This window comes from Hypomesus transpacificus, chromosome 2 (genome assembly GCF_021917145.1).
Source record: "Hypomesus transpacificus isolate Combined female chromosome 2, fHypTra1, whole genome shotgun sequence".
In the NCBI taxonomy this organism is placed as follows: Eukaryota; Metazoa; Chordata; class Actinopteri; order Osmeriformes; family Osmeridae; genus Hypomesus; species Hypomesus transpacificus.
In genome coordinates, this window is record NC_061061.1 from 11,909,754 (window position 1) to 11,934,788 (window position 25,035).

The window sequence follows — 25,035 nt, forward strand, 5'->3', positions numbered from 1 at the left end:
GGCTTTTAGCGGTTTGTGAGAACAAGAAGGAACTGGCGGCGATACAAAAAAGAAGATGGCTATCCAGTATTTTTAAATACAATACAACACATGCAGTTATGATACTTATGCCAGCCTACATCTGACAAATGAAACAAAAGAGGCGTAACACTGACCTTGATTGACGGTTTCGAACTACGTAAAATGTTTTGCGTGTTTTGCGTAAGGATTGAATGCCAAGTCCAAGAATGAAGTCGGTGGCCTACAGTAAACATAATTTTCTGTCTGTTAAAATTTTATTTTTATTTTTTTAATTGAAGTGTTTACAGCAGAATATCACACAATACATAATAATGTAACTGTTAGCATCAAGTGTGTGCTACGTTCACATGCAAGTAGATAAATTGTGACCTTTTTTTCTGTTTGGGGGGTATCTAATGCCAGGGATCTCCGTCTGTCTGTCTGCTGTCTGTGTATCTGTTTATCTGTTTGAGTGGGCAGCGAGTTTCCAACGACTCTATCTCGAGAACCGGGCACTCTGCAAAGTTATTTTTAAAGTTATTTTGCAAAGTCCTTTTCATAATCCAATGGACCTTGGTACCAAAACCACTGAGAATAACTGTCAACACTAACTGCATCACGGCACTGCACTCTCTATCTATAACCTTCAGGGCCGTAACTACCATTGAGGACACCGAGGTCGTGTCCTCTGTATTTTTTTTTCGTATTTCTGTATTTTTTTTTTGCTTAAATTGTGGTATATAAACTCAAAATAAAGTACACGTGAAACTGACTGCAGGACGATGATCTTGGTCTCCCACAAACCGTAACGTGATTTTATACTTAAAGAGCCGAGTAGCTCAAGAGTTTGGACATACGTGCTGGGCGTCATCAACAAAACGTACTGTCGTTATGGTAACCACCAAACACAAGTCGGACGCTGATGTTACCGCCATAGACATACCGCTACTGTTAGTGAATAGCCTATGTTAGTTAAAGTCACTGGAAGAGGAGCGCAGCAAACTAAACATGTAGGTTAAGAGAAGTTTAAGTGGCAGATGACTGTGAGAAGAAAGATTCATTTTCATGTGGAAATATTTGTATTGCAGCAGCGTACTACTCAGATAAGGAAACATCAAATCAAAGTTTGGTTAACTCCGTCAGTACCGGTTGTCAATCAATTTCCACCGGTTGAATCAACATTCATTTTGCGATTAATATGTCATTGATGTGATTGATTGAAAATGAAATTCTGTGGCAATTGGGAAATATCAAACTGACTCGCTATCGCTCGGTCGATACGTTCCAGCCTCAGTTTGATATTTCCCGGCATGACCGAACGGTCGAGGTTAGTAAGTAGTTTATTATATGGCAATTTTAGATTATTTTCATTTTGTAAACGAAAATAAATGGTACCTTTAGGCTAATTGTAGCTAGCTCTCAAGTCTTCTCACGGTGTGTTTCATGTGTTGCCAAGCAACTCATTGCTTTTGATAGAAAGCGGACAACATGGTTCTGCTAAAATGGCTTTAATTTCATCACAAAATAACGACACAAGTGATTCAAAGAGTCTGGTCTTCATCCTCACTTTCGATGACAAAGCTTTTCAGCATCATCTGGATAGTCAAACTCAGCAGCTGACTCGTCGATATCGCTCATTTTGAAGCTGACGTCAGAGGGCAATACGGATCCGTATTGACCGGCGAGGAGGGCAATACGCGGCTGGGGTGACTACCCATTATCCAATCAGAACGCTCGTACCGTCGTTGCCATATAATAATAATTTAAAAAAAATTGTGGTAACTTGCCCTTACTTCATGAGTCCCATAAAGGTCCTTCAAAAAGCCTCAGAATGCCCCATGTTTACCTCAAAATTTAAAAAGCTCCACACCGCCCCATATTAAAAAGTCATAATGATGATGTTTTTGCTCCTTAAGACTCAATAAGAGAAAATGGCCATATTTAAATAATGTAATTTAAAAAAATTCCGGGGGAGCATGCCCCCGAACCCGCCAAGAAGTTCTGACTCATAACCTCAGTATTTTTTGGGCCCTGCGTACGGCCCTGATAACCTTATTTATAATTCCAGGCATCTTTGTGTGTGCCACCAATTTTATCACAGGCACTGTGCATCTATTATCTATTGTTCAAGTAATCTGCATTTGTGTGTTTGACTGGCATCTTAATCACCAACTGCATCATGGTCATCTCATGTCAAACTTGAGAGCCCTGCAGTATCATAGATAAACAGTCCGGAGGTTACTGGAAGTGAGATCTGACTCATCAGGGTTTTCAAGATCAAAGTTGTCACTCACAGTGGAGACTGAGTACTAATGATGAACATATTTACATCTCTGCCAAACCTGAAACTGGTTCCTCCAGGACTGTGGCCACCTCTTATTGTCTCTTCTTCATTCCTCCACTACTCCTCCTTTTATCAGATGATTTCCTGCAATCAACCAGACATTTACCTGAGAAGAAGAGTAAGACGGACTGTTCTGATCAACTGTCTCATTCTGACTCTAACATGGCCATGTCCAATGAAGGTAAGAGCTACAGTATTCTGCTGATTTGCTGTTCAATTACACAGGTTATTTATGTGAAACATACTGATTGAATAATTTATAAAAACTATGGAAATAGTTTGGTGGATCGTTTTAATCCCACTTTAGAGTGCGGCTCGGCGGAGTAAGTAGAATGTGTAGGATAGAAAAACATAAGACAAACACTGCCATAAACATAGTCTGAGTCTTTATAAAAATAAACTTGTGATGACATGTGATCGACATACCATCGATTTACGACTGGACTGTAAATAGTGTTGTACAATACTAAATATCACTAGTTGTTTACATGTAATGCAGTACATTTTGGAATCCAACAGCTGATGACCTGAGGGTCATTCTGGTGGGTAAGACAGGATCAGGGAAGAGTGCAACAGGAAACACCATCCTGGGGAGACCTGGGGCCTTCAAAACTGAACTCTCTAGAAACTCTGTGACCACAAAGTGTAAGAAGCAGAGTGGGGATATGGATTGCAAGAACATTGATGTCATTGACACTCCAGGGATTGGTGATGGGTTATTGTCCGAACAGAAAGTAAAGGAAGTTAAATCTGAGTTAGTTAAGTGTCTAGGGTTGTCCCTCCCAGGACCTCATGCCTTCCTGCTGGTCATCAGTCTGAGGGACAGACTCACACATTTACATTTAGTCATTTAGCAGACGCTCTTATCCAGAGCGACTTACAGTAAGTACAGGGACATTCCCCCCGAGGCAAGTAGGGTGAAGTGCCTTGCCCAAGGACACAACATCATGTGGCACGGCGGGGAATCGATCCGGCAACCTTCTGATTACTAGCCCGACTCCCTCACCGCTCACCCATCTGACTCCCACACAAGAGCAGAGGAACTGTGAGAGGTGGATCCAGGATAACTTTGGAGACGAGGCTGCAGGTTTCACTATCCTGCTGTTTACTCATGGGGACGCTCTATGCGGAGAAACAGTAGAGAACTCTCTTCTAGAGAATGAGGATCTCACCAAACTATATCACTGCTATGGCCGCAGATATCATGTCCTTGATAACAACGCCAGAGGTAACACCACCCAGGTCCCAGAGCTGCTGGAGAAGATAAGGAGGATGATGCTGGAGAATGGACAAGGTCACTACACCATCAACATGAACAGGAAGGCCCAGGAAGCATTGAAAGTGCCATTTGAATTAATGTGTGCAACAGTACTACTAGCAGCAGGTTTATTCATGATTAAATTGGTTTCCCAGAATTCCTGATTGATCCTCTCTCCTGCGATTCTCATCATTTGGACTTTTACATTTAATTGAACATCATTTTACATGTTCAGTTTTTTTTTCAATGTCACATGGAGGAATCCTCATGTTAATCTTCACAATAATGTAAAATGACCTAAATCATCTAAATTATCATAGATTAATACCAGAATAAAAATAAATACAAATATAATGAGCATTTGCTAAATGTCAGTTACTTTGATTACATATGTTGTAATAGGTTTTTAATGATGTTACATGTTAGTGTTTTATTTACTCTCCTTGTATGTGTATTTACTTGTGATTCTTAGACTAAAGCGCAAAATAATTAACTTAAAATTTGACCGCTTTCTCAGAAGGTATTGTTCACTAAAAGTCAAGATAAGACATTGAAAGTTACAGGAAAGTTAATAGGAATATTATGGAACTGATTAAGGAATGTTTGTACATGAATGACCTTTTGGCTTTTGACCCGAAGGTAATAAAGACAGGACAGAATACTGACGTCATCTGAGTGTTTTTATTATGAATTTTGTAATGTTTTAGACGGTTATAACAATCAATCATCATAATAGTATAATTGTATCAATAATTACAGTCCATGTCCCAATAGTAACCATAGTAATAATATAAGTTAATGCATTTTGTATCCATTCTTAACATTACATTTAAAAACAACAGGCTTTTATTTACTGACAGATTTATCACTGCACATTGATACACAGACAGACAGCAAGAGACACAGAGGAAAGTAGAAGTGGGGAGGAGGAATAAAGAAGGGATTGTAGGATGAGAGTAAGCTTGCAGCTGTACATTCATTGAACAAAAGTGATGGACAAGACCGGACTGGAATGAAGGGAAAATATGGTGGGCGAGGGGGGGGGGGGGGTGAAAGGAGTGAACGAGAGAGATTGTAAAAAGAGTGAAAGAGGAATAGGGGTGAAAGACAGAGACGACCGAGTAGCTTCATCACAACAATGCACCCTCCATTTATGTGAAGTTTTTTTTTTAATTACAACAATATAACACGCAAATTAATTGACACTCATCAAGCCAGGAATCATCGTCCTTATTACTACTACTACTATTATCATTATTCTGTTTTCAGATTTGACAATCTTAGAAATATGTGACAGTTCAGATGGAAAACTATACCAATGGTACTAATAAATAACCAAGTGTTTATGCTGCCCCTCTTTTCAAGTACAGACAAAGAGCAACGTGGAACTGCAATAATAGTAATAATAATAATAATAATAATAAGTAATTGTATGTACATAAAGTTCAATACAATCAATACAGTCAAACTGCCCAAGCTGAGCTGACATTCTGGTTACAGCAGGGGTAGTGTGTGTGTGTGTGTGTATACATATCTGTGTTTGTGTGTCCTGAAGTTACAATAGCAGTGTGCCAACGGTGTCACGAGGAGCACTCTGATTACAGGTGTCATAGAGGGGTAAGAGGTACATTGGGCGACTAGAGATGATTCTTCTGTGGTCTTCTGGCTGATCTAGGGACAATTTAGACACGCTCAGAATGAGAGGGCTTTGCCTTCTTCCCCGTAGAATCGCATCCAGGTTTTGTATGCCAAAATTAAAGCTGGCTTCAATTTCTAAGAGCTGTGCAAGCAAATTCTCAAATCTATCCAACGTCACTGCAAAACCGAGCACATCGAAGCAAGTTGCAATAGTGAGGTAAAACATACAGACAGCACGTATAAAAGTATCTAGCAAGATATGATGTCATTAAATAACAAGTTAAAGGTCCCTGGACTAATTCAATTTTTTGGGGGGTAATTTAGTGCAGAGTATTCTAATTATATGATTTTCCGTAGGCTGTCTATAGATTTAACAAGGACAGAGTCACCAGAGTGAGACTCTACAAGGTCAAACTAACCTTGTCATGGGTCACATGACCAGCTGGGCGCAGCCCTACCATCTACCCTCTGGGATGGTGTTTCTCTGTAGTCAAGGAATGTGTAGAGAGGGAAAGGAAGGAGAGAGATTGTGCAGCGAAAAGACAACTATATAGTATAGTCTAGAGATGTGTGGAGATGAGATAGGGTCGGGGCTTGTGTGTCTTTAGCTAAAGACCTATACAAGGCCAATATCATGTTAATCACATTGCTTGAATATTAACGTGTGTGTTGCAACCCTTTGATGAGTGACACAGGTAATTCACAATATACAATCTGGCTTCAAAACAAGTGTTCTTCCAACCTGCAATTTAACCATTTAAATTATATCGACGTATGATACCTTATTATGGAGAATTGGTGAACCACGTACGATTTTTGTGGGTGGTTTTAGTCAGGCAATAAGTTTATACTGTATACATTGTGCCATAGAACATTTACGTGAATAACGTATGCCTGCGTTGTCATTGGCTAACAGCTGACAGATGGTCTTGTGTAGTGCTGGGTCACGGTGGGACCCAGGAAGATCACTGTATGTGTTGTGCATTGTGTTTGTAAGCGTACATTCCATAGACTAGAAGTGTCAGCAGTTGTTGATGTTTCGACACGCCGTGAGCGCGTGCGGAGAGCCCCCCCCCCCCTGTGTGGTTCCCGCGGTAACGGGCGAAAGGGGCTCAGTAGCGGCGGGGGTTGCCGTCCCTCCCCTCCTTCTTGATGATGATTCGCTGGTCGTCGCTCGCATCGTCGGGGGACTCTGCCACCTCCTCCTCCTCTTCTTCAGCATCAGCTGAGATGCCCATACGAGACTCGTAGGACTGGACACACAGATGGGGAGAGACGGACAGACAGACAGTTTCAGAATAACCCTTCTGATGGAGGGATTGACAGCACATGCCTTGAAACAAGATGTGCTCCTTTTTTTTCGTGAAGCAGAACCAAGTTCTGACCCAAGAACCAAGAGCCGAGTTTTGCTTCCAGTATCTCACTCGTATCCCCCCGAACCCCCACACAGATCCTTACCTCCATAGGGTTGACAATGATGGTGAGGGCAGAGTCGTCCCATTGGCCACTGCCCTCTTTAGCCCCGCCCCTGGCGCCCTCGCCACGGCGATGTATGGAGCGGATCCTGAACACACCCAGGATCACCATGACAACCAGGAAGCCAACGCAGACCATAATGATGACTGTGGCAGCGCCAGGCACCACTGAGGAGAAGAAAAAGGAGTTAATAAACAACCAAAGGTCACAACTGAGAAGCCTCTCTTTGGTCCTAACTTTATTTATAAAGATCTTAAAAAAATTGCTGACCCTGATTCAGTGCTTACTACAGTTACTAAGTCACACATTTTCTTGAGGTAGGTAACCATCTTAGATTTGGTATAAGCCTTGCCAAAACAGAACTTCTCATCATCCCGGCCAAACCCTCCATCTCCCATGACTTCTCAATCACCCTGGGATCTGCGACGGTGACCCCCTCATCCTCTGCCAGGAACCTTGGGGTGACCATGGACAACGAGCTCTCCCTCACGGCCCACATTGCTGCGGTCTCCCGGTCGTGTAGATTCACCCTCTACAACATCCGGAAGATCAGGAGATACCTGTCTGAGCACTCCACCCAGCTGCTTGTCCAAGCACTTGTCCTCTCCAAGTTGGACTACTGCAACTCGCTGCTCGCCGGTCTCCCATCATGCGCAACCCGCCCTCTTCAGAGAATTCAGAACGCAGCGGCCCGTCTGGTCTACAATCTACCCAGACGCTCCCACGTTACCCCGCTCCTCATCTCCCTCCACTGGCTACCCATAACGGCCCGCATCAGATTCAAGACCCTGGTACTGACCTTCCGAGCAGTGAATGGAACTGCGCCCGACTACATCAAGTCTCTCCTGCAGCCTTACACCCCCACCCGCCACCTACGGTCTTCTTCAGACAACCGCCTGGTGGTCCCACCTCTCAAGACCGCCCGGTCCCAGCACAAGCTCTTCTCCTGCCTGGCACCCCAGTGGTGGAATCGACTCCCCACCTCCATCAGAGACACGGACTGTCTCTCCACCTTCAAGAGAAGGCTCAAGACGCACTTGTTCCGGGAGTACAATGGTACTTAGGAATGGTTTGCTGAATCCAACGCTAGTTTCCTCAAGGTTCACAATGACTCTTGCTTAGACTGTTGCTCTTGTTGGTTAGTGGTAGCTGATTTAAACTGTTGTATTCTTCTTTTTTTAGTTAATCCTATTTTTATTGCTTTCCTACAGGTACACCTGCACTTAGAGATCAATGTTGTGTAATTTTAACTTGTTTAACTACATGCTCTTATGGTTTCTTCCCTTAAGCACTATTTTTTGGTTGTCCACAATATGTACTTCTTGTTTTTGACTACCCGCAATGCTGTGGGGCTATCTTGTTGTTATTATCAGTGACCTATGCACTTTGTGAAGCTCTCTCTTGGAAGTCGCTTTGGACAAAAGCGTCTGCTAAATGAATAAATGTAAATGTAAATGTATAAACGCTGCAGTTTTGATGACGTTGCCACCTTGTGGTGGGAGGGGAGTATAACGTCTGGATGACGGGATGAGATGCACCTGAGTTGCGGTGGGGGCTGGGCAGGGTGTGTCCGCTCAGCTCCCCAGAGTGGTGGGACGGGTGGAGGAACTGCTGCTGGGAGGCCAGCAGGTGGGACGGGTGGTACAGGCTGTCCAGAGAATGCAGGAAGTTTACCTGCGGGACAGAGAGAAATAAAGACAGAGAGACAAGGAGAAAGAGAGAGAGAGAGAGAGAGAGGGAGAGAGAGAGAGAGAGAGAGAGGGGGGGGGAGAGAGAGGGGGGAGAGAGAGAGACAGAGAGAGAGATAGGGAGAGAGAGGGGAGGAGAGAGAGAGGGGGGAGAGAGAGCGAGACAGAGAGAGAGAGATAGGGAGAGAGACAGAGGGAGAGACAGAGAGACAGAGAGAGAGAGAGAGAGAGAGAGAGAGACAGAGAGAGAAAGGGAGAGTGAAATCCAATGGGTCTTCAACCCAAAACCCTTCACTAGATTGGCCTAAGTTTCCCCAGTGTACACCCAGACTACAGAGCTGTGCTAAGCCAGGCAGACAGCCTAGCGTTCAGCTTCACCTCCAGCGTGAGCTCATTGCTGGTGTAGCGTCCGTTCATCTCCGAGCAGGACAGTCGGAAGCGCCTCTCAAAGCGGGCGGAGCCTTTGGCGAGCCGGTAACGCACTGAGCGCAGGACGTCCTCATACACGGAGATGGACTCGGCTCCTGGGGGAACGGAGAGGAGGACAGGAATGTTTTAGAGACTCTGCCAGGTCAAACTAACCTTGTTATGAGTCACATGACCGGCTGGGCAGTCACATGACAGGCTGGGCGCAGCCCTACCATCTACCCTCTGGGATGGTGTTTCTCTGTAGTCAAGGAATGTGTAGAGAGGGAAAGGAAGGAGAGAGATTGTGCAGCGAAAAGACAACTATATAGTATAGTCTAGAGATGTGTGAAGATGAGATAGGATTGGGGCTTGTGTGTCTTTACCTAAAGACCTACAGTGCCCTCCAAAAGTATTGGAACAGTGAGGCGAATTCCTTTATTTTTGCTGTAGACTGAAAACATTTGGGCTTGACATCAAATAATGAACGTGAGACCAGAGATCAACCTTTCAGCTTTTATTTCCAGGTATTTACATCAGGATCTGATGCACAACTAAGAAAATATCACATTTTGTTTGAATCCACCCATTTGTCATGTGATCAAAAGTATTGGAACAGATATACTTAAAACATATTGAAGTGAATAAGACTTAATATTTAGTTGCAAATCCTTTGCTTTCAATAACTGCAGCAAGTCTGTGACCCATTGACGTCACCAAACTTTTGCATTCTTCCTTTTTGATGCTTTCCCAGGCTTTCACTGCAGCCTCTTTCAGTTGTTGTTTGTTTTGTGGGGTTCCTCCCTTCAGTCTCCTCTTAAGCAGGTAAAATGCATGCTCTATAGGGTTTAAGTCTGGAGATTGACTTGGCCAGTCTAATACCTTCCATTTCTTGCCCCTGATGAACTCCTTTGTTGTTTTGGCAGTGTGTTTTGGGTCGTTATCTTGCTGCATGATGAAGGCTCTGCCAATCAGTTTGGTTGCATCTTTCCTTAAATTGGCAGACAAAATGTTTCTGTAGACTTCCGAGTTCATTTTGCTGCTGCCATCATGTGTTACATCCTCAATGAAGATTAATGAGCCCGTCCCAGAAGAAGCCATGCAAGCCCAAGCCATGACATTACCTCCACCGTGTTTCACAGATGAGCTTGTGTGTTTGGGATCATGAGCAGTTCCTTTCTTTCTCCAAACTTTAGCCTTTCCATCACTTTGGTAAAAGTTAATCTTTTTCTCATCAGTCCATAAAACTTTGTCCCAGAATTTTTGAGGTTCATCTCTGTACTTTTTGGCAAATTCCAGCCTGGCCTTCCTATTCTTCTTGCTAATGAGTGGTTTGCATCTTCTGGTGTAGCCCTTGTACTTTTGTTCATGAAGTCTTCTGCGAACAGTAGATAGTGATACCTTCACTCCTGCCATCTGGAGGTTGTTGCTGATCTCACTAACAGTTGTTTTAGGGTCTTTCTTTACAGCTCTTACAATGTTTCTGTCATCAACTGCTGATGTTTTCCTTGGTCTACCTGTTCGACGTCTGTTACTTAGTACACCAGTAGTTTTCTTCTTCTTCAGGACATTCCAAATGGTTGTACTGGCTATGGCCAATGTTTCTGCAATGGCTCTGATTGATTTTCCATCTTCTCTAAGACTCACAATTGCTTGTTTTTCACCCAAAGACAGCGCTCTGGTTTTCATGTTGTTTTCACCTCTGAATACAGTCTGCATTGACAAAACCTATCTTACCCAATCTGAACCTGAGTGTAGACATTCAGTGGTATTTATTGATTGAATAATGTATGTAATAGGACACACCTGGGCAACAAAACACACCTGTCAGTCACATGTTCCAATACTTTTGCTCACGTGACAAATGGGTGGGTTCGAACAAAAAGGTGATATTTTCTAATTTGTGCATCAGATCCTGATGTAAATACCTGGAAATAAAAGCTGAAACGTTGATCTCTGGTTTCACATTCATCGTTTGATGTCAAGCCCAAATGTTTTCAGTCTACAGCAAAAATAAAGGAATTGGCCTCACTGTTCCAATACTTTTGGAGGGCACTGTATACAAGGCCAATATCATGTTAATCACATTGCTTGAATGTTAACAGAGAGGAACATTTATTCCTTGACTACACGAAAGTGGACGGACCTCTTTCAAAACCATCCCTTCAACCCTACCACCACACACATGGGCAGGACTTATTCTCTGAGTGGGTGGTTGTGATAACCTCCATATCTCTTTAACCTATCCAGCTGCAAGATCGCTATCAGATTTGCTGCAAGGCCATAAGCTGTACCAGGGGCCCTGAGATATAGCTGTACCTGTGATGGCAATGTAGGCGGTGGTGTTGATGATCTCTAGACCTCTTTCTCTCAGAGCATCCAAGTCCACCAGAAGCTCCTCCCTCTCCGGGTTAAGCTCCTCCCCCAGGGGCTGGACCTCACAGCCGTCCAGAGTGTGGGCCACAGCATCAGACATCAGAGCTGGGGCGAGAGAGAGAGAGAGAGACAGAGGGAGAGAGAGAGAGAGAGAGAGAGAGAGAGAGAGAGAGAGAGAGAGAGAGAGAGAGAGAGAGAGAGAGAGAGAGAGAGAGAGAGAGAGAGAGAGAGAGAGAGAGAGAGAGAGGGAGACAGAAAGAGGGAGAGAGAGGGTGAGAGAGAGACAGAAAGAGGGAGAGGGAGAGAGTGAGGGAGGGAGAAAGACAGAACAAGAAGACAAAAAGGAAAAGCAGTGTTGAAACCTGAGATGAGATCGACAAAGGTGGTCAGGGATTGGTGGAGGGGGTTAAGAGAACCTGGAAGGATTAGCCGGATAAAACGAGACTATCCCATTTAAGAGCTACAGAGTAAAGTACGCACACTATTAAGTGCTGACAGAGCCCGCAGATAAAGCACTGCAAGGCCTCCGCAGACTGGGTGGGTCTCCTGTCTGTCCTATCATGCTCCACAACGCAAGAAGTTACGCAATCATCATCATCCCCATCATCACAAAAACACATGTGATGTGAAACACAGATGCCATTCTCTTCCCTCACTCTGTACAGGCCCATGCCGTTCGCTCGGTCTGATCCCAGACAGGAAGCGTTGTGAGCTGCCAGTGGGTCTGGTCCCGGGGTGGATCCAGGATATCACCCCCACATGAAGAGACTTAGAGGGGCTTGATGCATGTTTGAGGGGGGGTGGTGGGGGGGGGGGGGGGGGGGGGTAGGGGGTATTCTGACTCACCTCCACCTTCCATGCCCTGTGCAGCTGTGTTGACAGCGTGGGACAGGGAGCAGACGATCCTCAGCTCAGGGAACAGAGGGACGCCGCGAGGACCCTCGAACTCAGGTGCCGGGCGGGCCAGGTGGGGGCCGACGCCTGAGAGGGAGATCTGAGGGGCGTCGGGCTGGAGGACCACCAGGTAACCCTCCAGCTGCTTCAGGGACAAGCAGCTCTCCTCGTTGAAACACCTAGAGAGAGGACAGGGAAGAAGGGAGGAAGAGAGATGTTTATTAGCAGATTTTCAGTACAAGAGTACAAGTCAGATTAAATAGCAACAATTACAGAATTATTTTGTTATCTGTCGTGTGTGTGTGTGTGTAAATGAGAGAGAGAGGGGGAGAGAGAGAGGGGGGAGAGACAGAGAGAAATAGACACTGTGTAACTTCTTTAATACTATCTGTGGAACTGAGCAGCTGCTTGTATGAGTCTCTCCAGAAGGGCCTGCTGTTCAGCCATCTGGAGGAACTGTTGACCTGGAATCCGACTAATCTTAAAAATACTCTGAACAGTGTAAATAACAGCAACTCTCCTGCACTGAAATCCAGTTAGAAACCTGGTAAATACACATAACCTCTAGAGCTTCAAATCGGACAGAACCATACAAATAATAAAAATACAAAATACCTGAGGGGAAAATAAGAATTATTTTTGTATTGCAAACGTACAGGACACGCAAAGCAAATGAATATTTTATCAATAAAGTGGATAAAGAAGTCATGTGCATTGACCCACATATTTCCTTCCTACAGTGTTAGATTTGTGCTCTTCCACCAAGTCTCCACCAACACAAGGCAGCAACGTTCACGTTACGTAAGATTAGATCTCGATTAAATCCACAAAACTCACTCACAGCTAAACTTTTTTCTGCATTATGTGTCATTTAAATAATCAGCTTTAGCTAACTTGACGCAAATTCAGAAAATCACACCTTGAAGTGGTCTATACAAGTTAATAATATTAGGAAGTATTTAAGGAGTGGCTTCCCATTTATGAAGTCACTATTGGTCAATGGTCAAAATACTGACCAAAAGATAAACCAAAGATAAGATAGCCAGAGTTTATCTTTACTGTGACTCACATGTAAATGCATGATACACATTTAAAAGTCCTTTTTATAAAGCTATTAAGTCCACGTCTGATGAGTTCAAATGTCCAACAAAAATCTCCAAGCAAATGAATCTGCTGCAAATGTGTCTGTGTGTGTGTGTGTGTGTGTGTGTGTGCATTTGTTTGTGTGTGTGTGTGTACCTGAGGGAGGTGGTGAGTTTCAGTGGCCTGATTCCAGGGGTGGCAAACCGTAGAGAGTTCCTGTAGGTGACCTGCTGCACGGCGCGGTTAAAGCTCTCTATGTCGTCTCCCTCCAGCACCAGAACTGACTGACTGGGATTGACATGTACCTAGGACACAAAAAGGTATATGCACTGAGGTCACATATTTATTCACTTATTATTTATTTCCTGATGCTGATGTTGACAGTGACTGTCAATTTGAATCCTGCACACGACACCTCATCCGTTCATTTATTCAATTTGTATTTCCTTTGCAATATTTGTATCGTCTACCACTTGACTTGTATATAAAGATTGTTATTTTTATTGAATTGTATGTTGTTTTACCTTTTTGCTCAGCCTATTATTTCTGTGTAATACATTGTCTAATTCCTTGTCTGTATGTGTACGCATACCTGGCCAATAAAGCTGATTCTGATGGGATCACCACAAATAAGACACCACAAACAGGCATGAACTACAAATGACACCACAAACAGGCATGAACTACAAATGACACCACAAACAGGCCATGAACTACAAATGATCATATTCCTGTTCCGATGACAAATTAAGGAAGTGCTTTTCACAAGCGCGCTGAGGCTGAAGGTTAAAATGAACAAGGTCAAATTGAAGTTTACCTTCATGCCTGAGCCCAGAGTTTCAAGATCTCCAAAGTCCAGGCCCTCCCTGCAGGCGTAAAGACATTCCACCACACTGTGGGGCTCGACACTTCCTGGTCTCACCGTCACCCCTGACAACAGGCCTCGATACCCTCCAACATACTTCCCTGAGGATCATACAACCAGACAGTGAATACACTTAACACCAGAATTTACGTATGGATGAACACGCGCTAACACTCAAAACACAATTCCACACCCAACACAGACTCTCACACACTCATGACAACAGCAATGTAACCACCGGTGTCTTTGTTCTCAGGGATCGTGTTGTTAACGATGTCCTTCTGTTTCTCCTCTGGCTCTGTGGAGAAAGCCAAGGGGTTAGAGTGTGGGTACAATGGGTGAGAAATATAAATGAGGAAACAAACAAAACAGAGTTAAGCAATGAAGATCAGACAATAGGAATGTTGAACGAGGGGAGGGGGGGGGGGGGCGGGTGGAATTGTTCGAAAATAGGTGTACCATCTCCTCATTAAAACTAGCATCTGGTACCATACAGTCATATATGTGTCTCTGTAATTGGAGGACTCTGTGTCCCATTTTAGTGATCATCTCTGGTGTAGCTGGCAAACTAACAGTCTGGCATGCCTGTTGTTTTGTTTCTATAAATAATTGATAAAGTCAAGTGATATTAATAGCTTGACAAGATGCAGAGCATATCAGGAAAATATAACTGGGTAGATGATGTGGAGAAGTCAAAGACACCGAGAGCAAATTAGAGTAGCTGAATGAGGCTTTAACCTGCTGTTGCTTATGTTAACGGTGTTTCCCACAGAATGTGATTATACTTGTGGCAGTAGGCAGGAGCGGAGCCAGACGCTGTAACAATGTGGGGCTCAGCCCAAACCTATGTCCTAGTATCGGTTAGATGTGAGTGAAGATATAGACGTCAAGTGATTTGAGCTAAATAGAAAAAAAAAAAAATACATTGACATAAATTCATAGTTCAATTTTAAAAATTTTAATTCAAAACCAACAAATTCGGTGGTGTTTAAATTTCTATATTAATATTCAAAACATTATGTCACTGATTTGCTTCCATAGCGTTCCACCACAAATACATCAATGTATGGGAAACACTGTGTTACGCCTGTGAAATGTTGAGTAGGACTGTTTCCGATTGTTTGACAGGCAAGTGGTTATACATTATACCAGTCCTCACCCCAGCAAGCGCCGATAACCATTCGCTGATGGGGGGCGGGGTTGGGAATGGCACCGTTGTCGTGGATGAGGGCGGGGTCGAAGGTCACCCCGTCTACGTACAGGGTCACCGAGGGGAACTGGACGCTGAGAGACAAGTGATGCCACTCACTGTCACACACCTGCCGAGGATACAGGTCAAGGGTCAAGGGTCAGAATACAGGGGATACGTTCTATGACTTTCTGAGAATGTTCAGAGTTCCTTTCTTGTAGCAACAGGTAGATAAAACCAGAGAAAATTGAGGCAGAAGGATTTGAGATAAAGATATCAAGTCTGAGGGATAGACACACAAAGGGATAGAAAAACAGGGGGAAAGACAGACAGCAAGATAGAGAGACAAAAGGGATTTGCCAAATCCTGTCTGTGTCAGCTTGCCCCCATCCCAGATGAATCTGTCTGGGACCAGTCGCTCCACCCAAAACCACTTATCCCCCCCCTTCCAACCCCAACCCCCACGCATCCCCTCCCAACGACCCCAGACCCCCTGTAACCATCCCGTATTATCTTCAATCCCCTGAATCTCTCAATCTGCAGAGGTACAGTTTCCTTAGAACATACAAACACTGCATCCTATAGCATTCACTCACAGGAGAATGTGTGATAGTATGTGTGCTCTCCAAATATCCTAAACTCCGATTAAATTGTTCTGTACGAGGTTCTAATCAATGAACGGAAGTTATGCAAGCAATGCAAAAAATAATTGGGTGGAGGGGATGAGTACAGCTCAGTGGTGGAGCATTCGACTGCAGACCGACCACCAGATTGGAGGTTCTGAACTAAATTTGAAGAGTTTCCCTCTGGTAAGTATTAAGCTTCTGCTAAGTTCTTGCGAGAATATAGACCCTCTGTGGAGAACTGGCCTTTTTTAAATCTCAAGGTCCACCGTGGGTTAATACCTGAACTAGATAGCAGGGGCCGGCAGAGGCTGTTTCTAAGAGATAACAGCAGACCACATTTGGACCTGAGGACACAGTACCTGGGGTCAGATGGCTGAGCGGTTAGGGAAACGGGCTATCAATCAGAAGGTTGCCGGTTCAATTCCCGGCCATGACAAACGACGTTGTGTCCTTGGGCAGACACTTCACCCTACTTGCCTCGGGGGGGAATGTCCCTGTACTTACTGTAAGTCGCTCTGGATAAGAGCATCTGCTAAATGACTCAAAGTACTGTACCTGCTCCAGCTTCCAGAGAAACTTGACGGGCCGGGCAGCAGAAACGTCGGGCCAGTAGAAGAGAGAGAGACGACACCCGTGGACGGAGAGGGAGTAGTGGGAGAAGGAGTCGTCTGCAGGACCGTGAGAGGGGTTTGGAGGGGGGTTAGAAGGAGGATGGAGTCAGGCAGACATGGGGAGAGTTAGGGAGACAGCACAGGACATTTCATTCAAAGTGTTCATTTAACACTGGGGGTGAGGCATTTAACACTGGGAGTGTTTATTATCTGTCTCGCGAGAGTGGTCCTACAGTATGCAGACGGTCAACGAGAAAACCGAAAACTCCTGGGTGTGCAACTAACACGCTGAAGTTTGCTGTCTCCCAGCCTGTGGTTTCTGCACCTAAGCTCAGACACTGAGATGTGGAGGACAACTGAGGTAAACTGAGGCTGCTGAGACACGCACACACACACACACACACACATTAGCTGTGGCCCTCATGATGAGCTACCCCTCATTACAAGCCCCAGATCTGCATATGTGTCAAACCACTACAACACAGCTCACAGCTGGGTACACACTTGTCCCGTCACTCACACCAAATCTGAGCTCATGTGGTGTTCTTATTCTTTTATGCTACAGTCACATAACACGGAGAGTTTTACCGACAGTTGGAGCAAATTAATAAAGACAGGTTGTTCTGCGCGTGTGCAGTGGGAGGTGACTTTCTGGCTGCTAGGCAACACAACGATGAGTGATTTCTCCATGGCAACACGGCAAACTAACTTAGCCACCTGGATTATGATCCTGTTTGATACAAGTATAGATTGACAGTTATTAAATAAACAGCTAAAATGCGAATTGCTGCTCAAAAACATGATTACAAATATGCCACCTGATGAGGAGAGGAAAGGTTGGACTATTTGATTTAACTAAACTAGCATCAACTGTGGTCTAAAAAGATGTATCTTTGCAGTTACTGACCATTCTTCACAGTGCTACAGACAATAGTTTCTTCCTCCTTGCGATTCCCTCGGGCCTGATTGGCTGGAGGCTGTGCATTGGCCCCTCCTCTTCGCATCCACAGCTGGAGGGTAAAGTGGTCACCAGACACCGCCGCGGCAACCGAGTCAGGTACCACGGCAACATGGGTGGAGCCATTGAAGGAGAACACCAGTGACGAATCAGAAGAGGGTAGAGTTGGCAGGGCTGAAGTCCAATTGGCTGCTGGGGAAGGAGGCGGGAGCAGATCCACCTCACCCCTGACAGCACCTGAGGAAGACATGAGACAGGAATTTTAAATGTGTTTCATACTACCCATTCCACTTCATATACTAAATGAACTGCATCTTCAAACAGTGTTTGTTTTGCTAAGATTCAGCACACGATGCAACCTGAACGAGGGGGTAAGATGGCAGAGCGGTTAGAGGATCGGGCTATTAATCAGAAGTTTGCCGGTTCGATTCCTGGCAGTGCCAAATAACGTTGTGCAACTTGCGCAAGGCACTTCACCCTACTTGCCTGTACTTACTGTAAGTCGCTAGAAGAGCGACTGCTAAATGACTAAATGACCCAAATGAACAAACAGCTCATTAAACAAAATGTGACCCCTACCGCACAGCCGTCGCACTGATCTGTCGGAATAGCTGTCTCTGTCGCAGCCCTTCCCGATGTGGCCAGTCTGGAGATCTACGGTGGCCTGGATGTTCCACACTGTCTCCTCGCAGGTCTCCAGGTGCAGGGAGGGGAACAGGGGGATGCTTCCCGAGCCGGGGGAGTACTCCACCCTCTTGGACCATCCTAGCAACAGGACAACAACACACACACACATATACTCTCCTTGCTCAAACAGCACAGACATCGTTTTCAATAAATATGAGGCCGAGAGTGATCTGAATTATACACAGTCAAAATCATTTGGCTGTTAGTAATTCAGATATGGCCAAGCACATGGACATGAAAAGGCTTATTATGCAGCCCAGGCCATGGTAGCAATGGTGGGGGGGTGGTGGGGCGGTGGTGGGGGTTGAATCGGAAGCTGTGAATAAAGAGTGAGAGGACGTGTTCAGGGTTATTGATTACCGATCCAGCCAGGTTTGCAGGATGGTTTGACCGTGACGATGACCTGGGCGTCGACCTGAGCGCGGTTCTTTCCACAGTCGAAAGCGGTCACCCAGAAGGTGTGTACATGCTGGTGCTTGGAGTCCAGCGGCTCCGTGTTCTTAATGTTACCTAGGAGACGGGGGAGGGAGAGACAGGGAGAGAGACACAGAGAAAGTAAGAGAGAGAGAGAGACAGAAAAAGAGAGTGAGAGAGACAGAAAAAGAGAGAGAGAGAGAGAGACAGGTCAGTCTGCAAACATGCACACATTCAAAAGCACAGCATGACAAATATTCTCCATGGTTCCATAAAGTGCATTCTAATTGCAGGGTGACAAAAGAGATATAAAAATGAATACGACTAAGACTCAAACACAAACCAAATGTTCTCCAGCTATCTCCAAAGACAAAGGGAGGGTTTTTTAGCCTTAATATAGCCGGCAGTTCATCCAAAAACACAGCCCACTGATTATGACTCAGCAACAGAGGAAACAAAACCGCAGAAGAAGAGGAAGGAAAGAAAGAAGAATGTCAGATGTAGAACTTTGTGGAAAGAAAAGAGACAGAGAGAGACAGTGGGCAGGCCAAAGATGTCTGAACCCAGACGAAACCTAAGATCTCCTGTGCAGCCCTTCAGTGGAGTCTGACCCAAATTAGAGAGAGTAGCTTCTAAGGCCTCACAGCCTCCTAACCAGGGGCCGATATACAGATTTTTATTCGGGGTGGCAGAAGGAAGTTGTTGGGTGGCCTCCTGGAGGCGAATCAAAACCCAAAGTAGGGGGGTACAGTAATCCCTATGGTAAATGATTAGGCTATAACATTGTAGTTTAAATTAAACAGTAACATTAATATTATTTATTGAAATGTTCTGTAATGTACAAATTATATTTTTCCATGGGAAGATTTAAGTTCATGTTGTTTAATTGTAAATTGTTTCACTACATTTTCTTATGGTTCTTCCCTTTGGGACGTTTTTTCACAATGTATGTTTCATGTTTTGGCTACCCGCAATGTTTGGGGCTATCTCGTTATGATCAGTGACCTATCCACTCGTAAAGCTCTCTCTTGAAAGTCGCTTTGGATAAAAGCATCTGCTAACTGCCTAAAAAAAAAGATTAATAAATAAATATAAGATTGGCAGTATTTATTGGGGTGGCAGCTGTCACCCTTTGCCACCCCTTAGATCCGCCAATGCTTCCAACCACAGGCAATAATGCAAAGTCATGCTAAAGAAGGGAGTCTCCGTCTTCCTCGCTGTCACATTACAAAATGTCCCCTATCGATCTCCCACTGGCCGGTCAATGGCCTGAGATGTAAGACTTATGGACTGAAACAAAAGCCTTTTTTTTCCTCTGAGAAGCCAAACATTTGTATAATTCGACTCAGAACAACGCTTCTCCGCTAATCCTAACTAAACTCTTGCTGCACTGTTCATAAAACAGTCACCACTGCCCGCCTACACAATTTCTATTTTGAAGACCTGTACCTATACACCATCAGCTCTTTTATAATCAAAAACCAACGCAGGCTTGCAATGCGCCATGACCACTTGTATTAAACTGTGGCTTTTGTGCCTAGCGCGGTGTAGTGTCGTGGACATGCGACGAGACAAACAGCCACCAGTCACTCACCATCATTGTCGATGGCAAAGGGTATGTTGGGGGTGATGATGTCATAGAAGCATATCTGGCTGTACTGGGGGGAACAGTCTGCATCGAGAGCCTCCACACGCACGATGCGGTCGAACAGGCGGCCTTCTGGGACGGACGCTTCGTAGCGACGCTCCACAAACACGGGGGAGAATTCGTTGACGTCGTTCACACGCACATGGACCGTGGCCCTGGGGGGAGGGAGGGAGGGGACAGAGAGAAGGGTTGAGAGGAAAATATAGTGAACATACTGTAACGGTTGACAGGATTATCAAACACATGATGTAAGTCTATACTAAGTTCTGTTACTAACTAATACCTTAAAAGCCTGTATTGCAAATCCATTTAACTAAATGACAGGGGGAGATTTTTCGGAAAAGAGGTGCGGGGTGATGTCGTTTTTACTAACTTGTGGGACTTCTTGCTGTTGACTCCATCGGGTCCCTCTCCACAGTCGTAGGCCTGGATGGTGAAGCTGTGTTCCCTCTGGCTCTCACAGTCCAGGGGCTCCTTGGACCTGACCAATCCCTCCCCTGTGGAGCGGTCCAGCACCACTGCTTCAAACTGGACTGAACCGGATCCTGAGGGCCCATTGTGCACCCGGAAACCACAGATCTCACCTGGAAGAGTTAGGGTCACGAGCATGCAACACGGTTATTTTTAATAGATTCAACGCGTGGTTAATCTCTTACCTTCAAAATCTAGACTGATAAACGTACATTTAAACAGACTCTGTCGTCTCCTTTCAAGACTTAAATAAACCAAATTAATTTCACTGAAGCCAGAACTATGTAATGAATCCCCTTGAGTGATTTTAGTGGACCATTATTATTTCAGGGAACACTAAATGATCTCCAAAGGTTTCCAATAATATGGAATAATTTCATTTATTTTCCACTGTAGAGTAGAACCCTGCTGGCTCTGTTCTGAACGCTGGGATAGAGTTACACTCTCGCACTAGGATGTCCTATAAATAGTACACAGAACCAACATCGATTTTCCTCCCTTTTAATATGTGCACTGCTTATGGGAATGCCCTGCAATCATCTGGGAGCGTCTTAATACTCAGCCTCCACTGTTGCAGAGAGAACGTTTCAATGCTTTACAGCGCTGCTGTCTCGTGGGCTCCTTCATGCACGGAGGACACAGGAGAACAGCTTGACCCGATGCTTAAGACTGGGCTAAGACATCGCCAGAGTGACCCTATCAGTGCAGTGGATGGTGCGCAGGCAGAAGACTGCGGAGATGCCCCCTGACGTGGCTGAGCGGTTAGGGAATCGGGCTAGTAATCTGAAGGTCGCTAGTTCGATTCCCGACTGAGCCAAATGATGTTGTGTCCTTGGGCAAGGCACTTCACCCTACTTGCCTCGGGGGAATGTCCCTGTACTTACTGTAAGTCGCTCTGGATAAGAGCGTCTGCTAAATAACTAAATGTAAATGTCATGTTACCTGCATAGTGCAGCGGGGCATCTTTGTCCAGGGCGAAGAGGGGCGGGTTGAGCAGGACCGTGTTGTCGTTCTCCATGACGATGCCCTGGTACTCGGTCTCGATCCATGGCTTGTGCTTGTTGGCTGAACGGCACACGGACGTTGGGTTAAATGAAGCGATTAAAATGAATAAACGTGTCTATTTTTAAAGCTCTGGTAAGGAAGGAGATATTTTGGGTGTGTGTGTTTGTGTGTAAGTGTACACGTACACGTCACTCCACACCTTGCGCTGGTTGGCTGTATAATTAAACCCAGACATTTTTCACCTTATCACACAAGGAGAGGTATATTGCACATATCAATCACAGAAGCCAGAGCAGCTTCAGGCTCCGTATACGGAAAAACACTCTTGTCAAAATAAAACCGAACGTTTGCTATGAATTCACCTCTAATTGCAAATTAATTATTCATCTTTCCACTCCATGTTCATCCATATCAATCAAAGGCAGAGTTAATAAGCTAGTATGGTAACATTTGTATACCTGAACACCAAAACAAAGAGGTTTTGTTTATCTGATCTCTCCAACATTGGTACTTTGGTGTTAAAATCCCAGAAATATTGTCACAGCATTATGTTTAGCGGTTCCCTTTTGTCTCACAACAAATTGGACTCTGGGACATCAGTTTGTGAATCTACTGAGATGAAACCTCCGTGTCATCTGTCCTGACCCTTTCAATCAAAAAACGACATTTATTTTCTCTCCCAAAGGTTCGGTCTGATACTAACACTGTGCTACTCCTCCTCCATGACTTCATGCTCTCTCCCTCTTTTGGTCTTTTATATCTATCCCTCTCTCTCTCTCTGCCCCCCCCCCTGCACGCTCTTCCTTCCTTCCTTCCTTCCTTCCCTCCCTCCCTCCCTCCCTCCTCGCTGTCCCTCCGCAATATAGCATTAATCTGAGCATCAGGGCCATGGATTACACCCTGGATTACAGATTGAGAGACATCACATTCCATCTCTCTCTCCCTGGCACTCTTCCTCCCTCTGTCACTCCGTCTCTCCACAACAACCCCTCGCACTCAGCCTCACTCCCCCTCCCTTTCTTTCTCACACACTGCTATCTCTCCCACAACCTTTGCCTCTCTCTCTCTCACTCTCTCTCTAACACACTCCTATCTCCTCGCACTCCTTTTTTTCACCCTGTTCACTTGATCTCACGTACCTATCTCTGCCTCACCAGCTCTCTCGACTTATCTTACTGCCTCTGTGTCACCCAATGTTTGTCTCTGTATCGCGTCCTTGGGACTGACTCTCCTTCCTTCCTTCCCTATCAATGCCTCCACCCGCCTCTTCTCTCTTCCTGTCTTCTTGTCATTTCTTCTCTCCCCCTGGCTCCCTTGTCTGTCTGTATCTCTCCCTCCTGTTCTCTTTCTTCCTTCTCAGATACTCTCACCAAAGTGTCTCATTTGCTTCCTCTCCACAGTCCACAGCATGATTATAGCTGGAACACCGATAAAAAAAAAAAATCTGTCACAGTTATCCAAAATGATCAATCATCCACAGAGAATATTATTAAAAATACCGACACAAGCAAACACACACAACACGATTCATGTCTATTTGAATACACATATATGCGCAGTATTCATATACATTCTCAATATAATGTACATATTACTGATTAAAATATATCTAAAAAAAGAGGATTTTGTTTGTACCCAACCGAAAAAGACGTACATATACACAGCCAAAACAGACAGCAGAGAGGTATGGTGAGGAAAGCCAGGTGACTCCATGGCCCTGGGCCAACTGTCTATATGTATGTTAACTGATCTTCCATTATGCCTGCACTCACGTTTAACAGTCAAAAGGAAAGGAACTGACCTTTGTTGCCATTGGCAACCGAAGTCAAGCAAAGGAGGAGGAAGGAGAGAAAACTGTCCATCTGAGGAAGGGAAAGGTAGACAGATAGGAAACAGGCAGGAATACAGTTCATGCATTATTGTTAAGTAGCCTAACTATATAGAGAGATTGAGGACGAGAAGGTGGATAGGGGGGACAGACAGGCAGGCAGACCAAGCAGAAGACAATACCTATCACTGTTTCTTTCGAATAAGATGCAGAAATGTCAAAAAGGCCAAATAATCAGATTAGGAATTAACCGTGTTTGTTTTGCGACCTTAGATTCCATGACATTTTCCATTAGACTCATTAAGTCCATGGATGGCAGCGATATAGCAGGCTGAAACTGGGACATTAGATTTAATTAAAACAAACTGACATCAATATTTTAACAGAAATGTGTTTGTGTGACCTAGTATGTCGACTTACTATTACTGTTACTGACGATTATTAGCAATCGTTTTGAAAATAACATGGTGATGATAGCCGTTGCTTTCTGGCTATATCCTACACGGCTGTTTGCATCATAGCGGTAGGCCTGCGTGAGTGAGTGGGTGTGTTTATGCGTGTTTAAGTTGCAGTGGGAATAAACACAGCCAACCGGTATCCGTGGCAGACAGTCGGTCGAAACGGAATATATTACGCTGGGATGCCTACTGAGTTCCTTAGTTGGTAACGCATAACTTTGCCCTTTAGCTCATTGCATGCGTAAAATCTTATAAATAAAAGTAAGACCTTATCCCACATCTGGCGGATATTTTACAAAATATGCGAGTTATGCAGTTAAGGCCACGGCACAGGTTGTCCTAGGTTACACGAAAAGGCTATCACAGCGGTGGCTATCCTACACACAAAACAGACATTCGTGTATGCGACAGTCAATTGATTTTTACACACTCGATATACGTTAGCATGTCATTTATGCCCGCATACCAACATTCCTAACACTAACGATTGCCGCAGTCATGGATGCTGACTATTTATTTAAAAGAAAAACAGAAGCAAACGATTTCTCATTACCGTGGTCAGTATGAGGTGCTTTTGGTACCCAACGCTACCCTCGCAGCATCCGTTTCTCACGCCTCTGCCGCACGTCTATATGCACCGCAGATTGAAACTGAAACTACAGGGCAACAGAGGTTGTTGCTACCGCTCCCCTTCTCTTGATTTTGCGCAAAAATATGTCTCCGAATGATACTAGACTGTGATGTGAACGGAGAATATGTGGAGACCGATGTCCTTGTTTTCAGCAGACGTCGTATGAGTGGCAAAACGATGGGAATTTTACGCTGACGTCCCCTCCCTCGCGGTGTATCTTAACCCGCCCACACTGCGTACTTCGTCTATCTCGCGCTCTGCCTTTCCCGGCCCGGTGCCAGCTCAGTCCCTGTCTCAGGACTGCTCTGTTTATTTCGTGCACTGACTGAGACAGGAACAACGTCGAGTAGGCAATGATTACTTAATCACGTCCAGTTTTATATCATATTATTTTGTTAAGCACATTCTAAGGGGTCTTGATCCACAGTCACTGTACCTTTCACCCGAATCCCTGTCCGCCCAACTCCCCGCCCCGACTGCAA

The 25,035-nt window shown here is 44.8% G+C and overlaps 2 protein-coding genes across 3 annotated transcripts; one reads left to right on the forward strand and one right to left on the reverse strand.

Moving 5' to 3' along the window:
- Positions 1-2: 2 nt before the first annotated feature.
- LOC124476341 (GTPase IMAP family member 4-like) lies at positions 3-3,946 on the forward strand. Its single transcript, XM_047033440.1, has 4 exons — positions 3-246; positions 2,421-2,525; positions 2,864-3,195; positions 3,317-3,946. The coding sequence occupies exons 1-4, from the start codon at positions 213-215 to the stop codon at positions 3,764-3,766; spliced, it is 921 nt and encodes a 306-aa protein (XP_046889396.1). The 5' UTR covers positions 3-212; the 3' UTR covers positions 3,767-3,946.
- Positions 3,947-4,264: 318 nt separating this feature from the next.
- Positions 4,265-24,742, reverse strand: clstn3 (calsyntenin 3). 2 transcript variants are annotated; one of them, XM_047033896.1, is made up of 19 exons: positions 24,476-24,742; positions 23,438-23,498; positions 21,574-21,696; positions 20,534-20,744; positions 20,107-20,315; positions 18,459-18,608; positions 17,991-18,176; positions 17,361-17,648; positions 16,398-16,510; positions 15,187-15,346; positions 14,266-14,325; positions 13,980-14,128; positions 13,319-13,467; positions 12,032-12,258; positions 11,129-11,290; positions 8,783-8,928; positions 8,255-8,390; positions 6,699-6,883; positions 4,265-6,493 (listed from the first exon to the last, which is right to left on the reverse strand). In XM_047033896.1, the coding sequence occupies exons 2-19, from the start codon at positions 23,496-23,498 to the stop codon at positions 6,353-6,355; spliced, it is 2,856 nt and encodes a 951-aa protein (XP_046889852.1). In that variant the 5' UTR covers positions 24,476-24,742; the 3' UTR covers positions 4,265-6,352. The 2 variants fall into 2 exon arrangements, with proteins under 2 accessions (XP_046889852.1, XP_046889860.1); XM_047033904.1 differs by lacking the exon at positions 23,438-23,498.
- Positions 24,743-25,035: the final 293 nt, after the last annotated feature.

What these genes read in the sequence shown, in the direction of transcription:
- LOC124476341 (XM_047033440.1), top strand. Translation starts at nt 213, where the DNA reads ATGCCAAGTCCAAGAATGAAGTCGGTGGCCTACA. An exon ending in AATGAAGTCGGTGGCCTACA is followed by an intron (nt 247 to 2,420) that starts GTAAACATAATT and finishes TCCTTTTATCAG; the next exon opens with ATGATTTCCTGCAATCAACC. An exon ending in CACATTTACATTTAGTCATT is followed by an intron (nt 3,196 to 3,316) that starts TAGCAGACGCTC and finishes GGGAATCGATCC; the next exon opens with GGCAACCTTCTGATTACTAG.
- clstn3 (XM_047033896.1), bottom strand. Translation starts at nt 23,498, where the DNA reads ATGGACAGTTTTCTCTCCTTCCTCCTCCTTTGCTTGACTTCGGTTGCC. An exon ending in CTGCAAACCTGGCTGGATCG is followed by an intron (nt 18,177 to 18,458) that starts GTAATCAATAAC and finishes TCCTGTTGCTAG; the next exon opens with GATGGTCCAAGAGGGTGGAG. An exon ending in CTGTAGCACTGTGAAGAATG is followed by an intron (nt 16,511 to 17,360) that starts GTCAGTAACTGC and finishes ACGGTCCTGCAG; the next exon opens with ACGACTCCTTCTCCCACTAC.